Source organism: Haematobia irritans, chromosome 2 (genome assembly GCF_050003625.1).
Source record: "Haematobia irritans isolate KBUSLIRL chromosome 2, ASM5000362v1, whole genome shotgun sequence".
NCBI lineage: Eukaryota > Metazoa > Arthropoda > Insecta > Diptera > Muscidae > Haematobia > Haematobia irritans.
The window spans coordinates 39,701,561-39,711,836 of NC_134398.1; the positions used below are offsets into that span (position 1 = coordinate 39,701,561).

Consider the following 10,276-nt stretch of genomic DNA (forward strand, 5'->3'; position numbering starts at 1 on the left):
ATTTTCTTAATAAGCGTACGGGAAGATAAATTTGGGATTTATGGTAGAATCCATTAACCAAAATAAATCCAAGGTTATATTTTTGCATTCAATTCCGTACACTGCGCGAACCGTAGTTAATTTTTTGTTGTTTAACGAACAACGATAGTAGTAATTGTTGGCAAACCAATTCTTTGGTTTACATGGATCAATAACTTTCCCGATATCTGTATACGTCCCATTATATATAGATTTTAGTAAGTTTTCAATTTTGTTCACAGCGAATTTACATTCGGTATTTTTATTTCATCAAAGTGAGAATTCCTACCATCCATCCATTTCGTGTTTCGCTATTGAAAATCGTGTTAAATTGAATTACATCAAATTAAATTTTAACTTGAATTAATTTATTTATTGATATATAAGGTATTTCGTCATCGAATCTGCTGTAATCAATTACAATATTTATTTACAATATTTTCAAAAGGTTCCGATTCGGTTGAATTTTGCAGTTTGTGATTTGATTGGACTATACTTTGGGAATAGAATTTTCGCTCAAATCAATTACAAGTTGCTTTGACTTAGAATCCGACTCCGAGCGGTTTCAACTTTCGTTACTCATACCGATGGAATTGCATTAAATTCTATTCCTGTACGGCCTCAGATTGTCGAAGTTAAAATTTCTTTAGCTACGATATTTACGATAAAGGGAGCATTTTTAATGTGAATTGGGTATTTTTGGTATTACAATCAGAAGTACGCTATATCGCATGAGATTGTTTACACGACTTAATTTTATTTAAATTGTTCTGAATTTGGAAAATTTGAGTTTCAAACTTTTCACGTTTCCAATTTGGCGATTATTTTTATTTTTTTTGTCTTGTGTTCTCTTACAATTCCAAGAGTGATTTAAATCGAAAATTATTTCGCCATTGGACTTTTTGGAATCTTTGGCCAATTTGTGATTCTTTTCGCCTACCCCAATTTCAACTAATTGGATCATTTTCATACTGCAACTGCGAAGAAAATAAATCTGTTTTATACGTTCATTTCCGTTTGCTTGAGCCAAAATGTCTGTCGTATTGACCAAGTTTACCAAGATTTCCGACGCGCTGATTATTTTCAATTCTGAAATCGGGAGCGATATGTTAAATACCTCTTCTATTCACTCACTGAAAGTTCATGAAGAGGAGTTACGGGATATTTGGCGTAGAGTTAAACCTACTTACGAAGAAAGCGTCCAAGAGCTACTGGCCTCTTCCGATGAGGATAGTAAGCACGATTTGGAGACTGTTCGGGCCCGGTACCAGACCACTTACGCCACTTACGTTGACTGTATGTCGAGAATAGGGGAGGCTATCGCCGCCAAAAAGGTAGTCGAAACGAGTTTCGAATCGAATACCACACAAAACAGAAATGAGCATTCGTCCGTGCATCTCCCTCCGTGCGATACCGAATTGTTCCATGGCGATTACCTTTCATGGCCGTCGTTTAGGGATCTTTTTACCGCCATTTATATTCGAAATTCTCGCTTGTCTCCGGTTGAAAAGTTGTTTCACTTAAATAACAAAACGAGAAACGAGGCGCGAGAAGTAGTCAAAAAGGCCCCGTTAACAAATGAGGGTTTCGAGATCGCATGGAAAGCATTACAACTCCGATATGAAAATAAGCGGTTATTGATCAATAGTCAGCTCAAACTTCTTTTTGGTTTGCAGAAAATTTCGGTTGAGTCCGGTGACTCTATAAAATCCATTCAGAGTACAATAAATGGAATCATATCCGCTTTGAAACTTTATGGTATAGATGTTCACAGTTGGGATCCAATATTTGTGTACTTGTGTTGTACAAGACTTCCAGAAAATACCTTATCCTTATGGGAACAGTCCGTCAACAATAAAACCGAATGTCCTTCCTGGCAGGAACTTGACAAATTCCTTACGGGAAGATATCAGACTTTGGAAACGGTTTCCGATCTCAATATCAATCCTTCGTCTTGCAAATCTACGGATCCCCCAAAAAGCTTTCCGAAAGTTCCGAAACGCATTAATGCATATCAGAATAAATTAACTATTCCTCAATGCAAGCTGTGTCCTGACCAATCACATACTATTAGACTTTGTCCGAAGTTTGCAAATATGTGCTACAAGGACAAAATGGAGTGCATAAGAAAGCTTAAACTTTGCTTGAACTGCTTCGCAAAGAATCACACAGTCAAGGAATGTAAAAGCACCTTTAATTGTTTAAAGTGTCATCTACGACATCATACACTCCTGTGTACTACTAAAGGCGATTCGGGAAACAGCTCTCCACCCGTATCCTCCGAAGCAGGCAGTTCTAATAGTCAACAAATACAGTCCACTACCTCAAATGCAACTTCTGTCGATTGTATTCAATCGTTAGCCACAACTACATCTAGGAAAGTCCTGTTGGGAACGGCTATCGTACATATCCTCCACAGGGGAGAAATTTTCATGGCGAGAGCAGTATTCGATTCGGGCTCTGAGGCCTCATTTATTTCAGAAAAAATTTTCAAATTGCTCAATCTCAATGCCAATAAAATTTCTGCTCATATTTCGGGTTTAAACGGTTCAATTTCAGCGCGATCTCAAAAGATCTGTGACATTTGCATTACTTCCCCTATTAACTCTGAAATTACCATTAACACATCCGCTATAGTTCTTCCACATTTAACTTCCTCGTTACCAACATTCACTGCCAATGCAGAAATGTTCTCCCAAATACCAGATATCCAATTAGCCGATCCTGAATTTTATAGAACTTCGTATGTCGACATTTTAATTGGTGCTGATCTCATTCCGCAACTTATGCTAGACGGAATAAAACGCCAAGTTTGTGGATCCCTTATGGCTCAAGAAACCATATTTGTTTGGGTCTTAACCGGTCCCATCCAGTCAGATATCATTAAATCATTTCGGACTATCGTGTCTTATCTCACTGAAATGAACTTGGACGAACAAATTTCGAAATTTTTTGAGGTGGAAGACCTTCCTAAACGGAAGTATATGTCCGAATCTGATAAATTCTGTGAGGAACTTTTTGTCCGTACAACCACCAGAGGTCCGTCTGGACGTTATATTGTAGAACTTCCGTTCAAAGAGGGGTTCGGTAAATCATTGAAGCTAGGGTATTCAAAACATATTGCAACAGCACAATTTCTGCGAACTGAGAATCGCCTTCTTCGAACCCCAGAAATTAAGCTACAGTATGACACAGTTATAAGGGAATATTTGGCTTTGGGCCATATGAAAGAGGCTTCTTCCGATTTAACCGATCACACTGGCTGCTATTACTTGCCACATCATTCTGTTATCCGTCCCGATAGCGTTACTACCAAACTTCGGGTAGTTTTTAATGCATCCAATTCCACTTCAAACGGAATCAGCTTGAATGATGTTCTTCATTGTGGTCCTTCACTGCAACTTGATTTGACTAGTTTATTGCTTCGGTGGCGTATCTATAAAATCGTTTTTAATAGCGATATCGAGAAAATGTATCGTCAGATTTTCGTAACTCCGAAACACACTCCATTCCAAAAGATAATTTACCGAAGTAATCCACAAGAAGAACTCCGTGAATACGAATTGAAAACGGTTACCTTCGGATTAAATTGTGCTCCGTATCTGGCGTTACGCACTTTGCAGCAGCTTGCAACTGATGTAAAGGATTCGTTTCCTATCGCTAGTCATATCCTTATGTCATCAATGTACGTAGATGATGTTCTGGCTGGTAGCCATGATATAGCTTCCGCAATTCAGGCACGGGAGGAACTGATTTCCGCATTGAATTCTGCAGGGTTCCCCTTAAAGAAATGGACTTCCAATTCTCCCGAATTTCTTCAAACAATTCCTAGAGAACATTTACTTAACGATGCCTTTTTAAAGTTCGATGATAGCAGCACGGCTAAAACCTTAGGCGTAAGATGGAACGCCAGAGATGATTATTTCTATTTTCACGCACAAACCATAAAATCATCTGAGCGTCCAACAAAACGTCAAATTCTATCCGAAATTTCCAAACTATTCGACCCAGCTGGTTGGTTATGTCCTTACATTGTGACTGCAAAGCTTTTAATGCGTAACATATGGTCACGCAAAATTGATTGGGACAACCAAATACCATCCGATCTTTTAACCAACTGGCAGAATTTTCTCGACCACTATTCAGGCATTGAAAATATTAGGATCCCTCGTTGGGTGCAGTATAGTCCGGAATGTTAGGTCCAGTTACATGGCTTTAGTGACGCTTCCGAGAAGGCGTACGCTGCAGCGGTATACTTGCGTTCTGAGACATCGGACGGAAAGGTGAACGTCCATTTACTCACTGCTAAATCGAGGGTGTCTCCACTGAAAACGATATCTATTCCTCGGCTCGAACTTTGCGGTGCGGTTCTGCTTGCCGAATTAATTGAATCGATTATGCAAATTTTCCCAGTTCCTAATATCCGGATATATTGTTGGACGGATTCTATGATTGTCTTAGCTTGGTTGAGAAAACCGGCCTTCTCGTGGAAAACTTTCGTAGCGAACCGGGTGTCCAGAATTTCCGAAATTGTTGACACGAAGAGCTGGTCCCACGTTGAGTCGAGGTATAATCCAGCCGATATTGCCTCACGCGGAGCTTACCCTTCCAAAATATCTGATAATAATCTATGGTGGTGTGGACCTCCATGGCTGAAACTTCCACCAAGTTTGTGGCCAATAACAGTTCCTGTAGAAATCAACGAAAGTCTCATTGAGGCTAAGATTTCCACAAATTTTACATATTTTGCCCAGTTTGAGGATCCCCTCAATAGATTTTCTTCCTTCAGTCGTGCGATGAGAGTCTTGACATATGTGTTCCGTTTTATTTCGAAAACCCGGAAAACATTCTCTTCGACTGACTCAATAGATTCCATCCAAATACGGACATGTGACATCGAGAATACTAAAAGATGTTTAATAGTATTGGCGCAAAAGAACATATACCCAAACGAATATCGAAGTCTTACTAGAAAGAGTTTAATTCCGTCTTCCAGCTCCCTTTCAAGTCTAAATCCTTTTATTGACTCGAATGGAATTATGCGCGTTTGCAGTCGTATTGCCGGGTCTGAAGGGCTGACATACGACGAGCAATATCCGATAATCCTGCCTTACAACTGTCAATTTTCTCGATTGCTTCTGAAATTCATTCACATTATAACTATTCATGGAGGAAATAATTTAATGCTCCGAATGTTGCGATTACAGTTTTGGATTCCGAAAGCGAAGAATCTAATAAAATCTACAATTCATAACTGTAAGGCTTGTGTAATTGCTAAGCATAAACTCCAGAAGCAATTAATGGCCACACTCCCCCCCGAACGAACAACAATTTCCAGACCATTCGCGAACACCGGAATCGATTTTGCCGGCCCGTTCGACATCAAAGCGTTCACCGGGCGTTCCGTATATAGTTCCAAGGGATATGTTTGCGTATTCGTTTGCTTCGCAACGAGGGCAATACATTTAGAGACAACGACCAATCTATCCACTCCAGATTTTCTAGCGGCCTTCCACAGGTTCGTATCACGTCGTGGATGCCCTAGAAATGTTTATTCTGATAATGGCAAGAACTTCGTCGGCGCGTCTAAAGAACTTGCTCAAAATGTCCTAAAATGTTCCCGTGATTCGATTCATTCCCATTTCGCTCACCAAGAAGTCACTTGGCATTTCATACCACCTGGAGCTCCACACATGGGGGGACTCTGGGAGGCGGGTGTCAAAAGTTTTAAGACACACTTCAAAAAAATTGCGGGGAATTATCGTTTTACTTTCGAGGAATTCACTACTATCCTAGTTCGGATTGAGGCATGTTTGAACTCGCGACCAATTTCCCCTATGTCCGAAGATCCGAATGATATCCTGGCATTGACTCCCGGCCACTTTCTAACTGGGGGTCCAATATTGTCCTTATGTGAACCATCCGAGATTGAAACCAATTTATCCATTGTCAACCGTTGGCGTAAAGTTAAGGCTTTATGCCAACAATTTAGTATTCGTTGGAAACATGAGTACCTAAAAGAGATGCATAAACGGGTAAAATGGCAAACTCCACAAAAGAACATTGACGTCGGTTCAATGGTCGTCATTCGAGATGATTGCCTTCCTTCAACAGAATGGAGACTCGGAAGAGTCACGAAAGTTTATCCGGGAAAAGACAATTTAGTAAGGGTTGCTGATATTTTAACAGCAAAAGGTTTAATTACACGTCCACTTGTGAAAATTGTGCTTCTTCCTCCTTGTTAAGTTCAATCAATACTAATTCTTTCCTTACAGGATGCCTTCCGTCCAAAGCAGAGTGACCAAAATTAAATCTACAAAAAATTCCTTCCATTGTAAAATTTGCAAGGGCGTTCACGGTTTGAGAAATTGCCAAAAGTTCCTAAAAATGTCTGTTGAAAAACGTCTACAAATTGTTGTTGCCCACAACTACTGTCCGAACTGTTTGGCTCATCAGCATTCATCTGGGTCTTGCTTCTCTTCACTTGGTTGCAAACACTGTGGCGGTCATCATCATTCGTTTCTTCACATACATAGTCAAAGCACTCCGAAAAGTTCTCGGCAAGTCAAGACAGAACAAAGTTCAAATCGGATCCTATCTAAACCACACCCGATCTCACCAATTGGTGGAACAGTTAGCCTAGAGGTTATAACCAGCCCAAATTCAACTACTCTCTTCCCGACTGCCGTTGTCGAAATTTTAAACGGCAAAACACGACATCATGTAAGGGTAGTTATCGACCAATGCACATCTGTCAGCAAAATTTCGAAGCAATTAGTTGAGGATTTAAATCTTCCTAGAACTCGCTTTGGTGATGAGGCCATATGTTGTGTAACCGTCTGATCACGACAATCTCCGTATGAATCCATCGAAACGATGATGATGATCAACAACCGCATATCTATGGACACTCCGAAAAGGTCTCTTCCTGCATCAACTGCAACGAAATTTCCCAACCTAACGTTAGCAGACCCTCAATTTTATAAAAGTGGTCCCTTCGCAATTGTTTTCGGTGCTGACGTTTATACGAAAATTATTCGACCTGGCATGATTATGGGCAATCCGGGACTTCCGGTGGCACTGAACACAATCTTTGGATGGGTACTCTCTGGGTCCTGTTCAACATAGATATTATGAAAAAAAAAAATCTACTTATGAATTAAATTGTCCTAGTTGTTAAGCATATTTGAATTTTGTAGGAATCTGTACACATTTTTTTTTTGATTGAATTGCGCAATTAATTTTGAATTTCTAAAAAGTTTTTATTGCATACAGCAAGAGGAGGCGGAAATGTTCATGCCAAGACAGGTTCCATCTCTGCAAAAAACCTCAATTCCAGAGGTCTCTTAGTACGTAAGATAAACTCAACCATTTTTTCGTTAAGTTGAATTTGTAACATATTTGTTAACACTGAAGTCTCTTACGCTCACTCTCAATAGAACAGTCAACCAATAAAGTTTAACCAAGTCCAGTATTACATACTTGCGTTTTGTCTTCCACATACTGATAAATTGGTAAGGAACAAAACCTACGATTACATCTGAAGTGATTTGTATTCCTAATTCCGACTCCTTGTTGTTTTCCTTTTTTCGTTTTTCATTTCGTTATCTGGGCCAAAATCTTTGGAGTATACCAATTGGGTATAATCTTTCGGGTAGCCAAATTCACCAGTTTTCTCCTCTTCGAAGGTTCCCATTTCAGTCCGACACATTTACATATAGAAAATTATGTCAAAATTTTATTTCTATAACAAATTTTCTCAACATTTTATTTATATAGACAATTTTCTCAAAATTTTATTTCTATAGAAAATTTCTATAGAAAATTTTGTGAGTATATTATTTCTATAGAAAATGTTGTTAGTATTTTTTTCTATAGAAAATTTTGTGAATATTTGATTTCTCAAAATTTTTTTCTATAGAAAATTATTTGAATATTTTATTTCTATCGAAAATTTTGATAAAATTTTATGTGTATAGAAAATATTGTCAAAATTCCATTTCTATAGAAAATTTTGTGAAATGTTATTGCCAACTTTTTTTTTTTTTTTTAATTGTCAAAAATTTGTTGCTATAGAAAATTTTCTCAAAATTTTATTTCTATGGAAAATGTTGTCAATATTTGATTTCTACAAAAAAATTTATCAAAATTTAATTTTCATAGAAAAATTTTTCAAAAATTTTACTTCTATATACAATTTTGTCAAAATTTTATTTCCACAGAATTTTTTTCAAAAGTTTACTTCTATAGAAAATTCTCTCAAAAATTATATTTCTATCGAAATTTTTTTTTTTTCAAAATTTGATTCTTATAGAAAATTTTGTCAACATTTTACTTCTATGGAAAATTTTGTCAAAATTTTATTTCTACCGAAAATTTTGACAAAATTATTTCTATAGAAAATTTTGTCAAAATTTTATTCCTATAGAAAATTTTGTCAAAATTTTATTTCTATAGAAAACGTTGTCAAAATTTTAGTTCTATAGAAAAATTCGTCAAAATTTTAGTTCTATAAAAAAATTTGGTCATAATTTTATTTCTATAGTAAATGTTGTCAAAATTTTTAAAATTTTTTAAAAGATTTTATTTGTGTAGAAAATTTTTAAAAAATGTTATTTCTAAAGGCAATTTTTAAAAAATTTTATTACTATACAAAATTTTTAAAAAATTTTATTTCTTTACAAAATGCCTCGGCCGACTTTAGACTTTCCCTACTTGTTACAACACAATATTAATTCTTTTATATCTTAAATTTTTTAATATATTATATTCGTGTAGATTTTATACATAATAAACTGCCTTCTTACGACAATCCCCAACTCTCAAATACTCTCATAATTTCTTTAAAAATTTATTGTGACCAAAATCTGTCAACATTTGTGTGTCTATAATAATTTTGTCAAAATTGTATTTCTATAGAAAATTTTGTCAAAATTTTCTTTTTATAGAAATTTTTTGAAAAGTTTTATTTCTATAGAAATTTTTTGAAAAATTTTATTTCTATAGAAAATTTTTGCAAAATTTCATTTCTATAGAAAATTTTTGCAAAATTTCATTTCTATAGAAAATTTTTGGAAAATTGTATTTCTATAGAAAATTATATAAACATTTTATTTCTATAGAAAAATTTGTCAAAATTATATTTCTATAGAAAATTTTGCCAAAAATTTATTTCTGTAAAAAATTTTGTCAAAATTTTATTTCTTAGAAAAATTTGTCAAAACTGTATTTCTATAGAAAATTATGTCAACATTTTATTTCTATAATAAATTTTCTCAAAATTATATTTCTATAGAAAAATTTATCAATTTTTTTATTTGATGTAAAAACTGACGCAAAAAATTATTAAAGTCAAGAAAACATTCATAAAACCTGATAACTCCATGAACTACAAATATAATTCAAGTAGTAGTGCCATATTTCGCTCACTTTTTTTGAGTGTAGGGAATGGTCCTGTAGCAATACTGGAGTTGATTTCTGTCCCGTAGGGATATTTAAATAACAGAGTTGGTGGACTTCTAAAATATCGATTTGAATTTATCAATATATACTTTGAAGTCCATTTGAATTCTAATCCTCTTTAGCTCCCTTCCAACTCCAAATCATTCAATTGATTATAATTGAATCACAGTAATTTGTAGTTTACTCTATTTGCCCATATCTCAATTAACTTTAGACAATGGTAATTCTTATGAAAATATTTATCTTACAATTTTGCATTTGAATTATTTACTCACAGCTACTACTATTGTTTACTCATTCCGACTTAAATCTAACATTAGAGTGTACCGAGTAAACGAATATATTTTGAACTGATATGATATGATATATATTCACTTTCAAGAAGTTTTGGAAAATAGAACTTTATGCTAAAAGTATGCTACTGTATAATTTTCCATACCCCTTCACCATAGGATGGGGGGGGGGGGGGGGTATATTAATTTTCTCATTCCGATTGTAACACATCGAAATATTGGTCTAAGACCCCAATTTTATTTCTATAGAAAATTTTGTGTAACGTTTAGTTCAATGCATTTTTTTTAAATTTTATTTCTATAGAAAATTTTGTAAAAATTTTATTTCTATAGGAAATTTTATCAAAATTTTGATTTCTATAGAAAATTTTATCTCTATAGAAAATTTTGTCAAAATTTTATTTCTATAGAAAACGTTGTCAAAATTTTAGTTCTATAGAAAAATTCGTCAAAATTTTAGTTCTATAAAAAAATTTGGTCATAATTTTATTTCTATAGGAAAA

General features: G+C 35.1%; 2 protein-coding genes across 2 annotated transcripts; both read left to right on the plus strand.

Moving 5' to 3' along the window:
• The first annotated feature begins 1,124 nt into the window (after nucleotides 1-1,124).
• On the plus strand, nucleotides 1,125-4,217 carry LOC142224535 (uncharacterized). The gene has a single exon (XM_075294316.1). The coding sequence runs from the start codon at nucleotides 1,125-1,127 to the stop codon at nucleotides 4,215-4,217; it is 3,093 nt and encodes a 1,030-aa protein (XP_075150431.1).
• Nucleotides 4,218-5,057: 840 nt separating this feature from the next.
• LOC142224536 (uncharacterized) lies at nucleotides 5,058-6,263 on the plus strand. The gene has a single exon (XM_075294317.1). It carries the CDS (start codon nucleotides 5,058-5,060, stop codon nucleotides 6,261-6,263), a length of 1,206 nt encoding a protein of 401 aa, XP_075150432.1.
• Nucleotides 6,264-10,276: the final 4,013 nt, after the last annotated feature.

Excerpts from the sequence above, each read along its gene's own strand:
- LOC142224535 (XM_075294316.1), top strand. The coding sequence starts at position 1,125 with ATGTTAAATACCTCTTCTATTCACTCACTGAAAGTTCATGAAGAGGAG.
- LOC142224536 (XM_075294317.1), top strand. The coding sequence starts at position 5,058 with ATGCGCGTTTGCAGTCGTATTGCCGGGTCTGAAGGGCTGACATACGAC.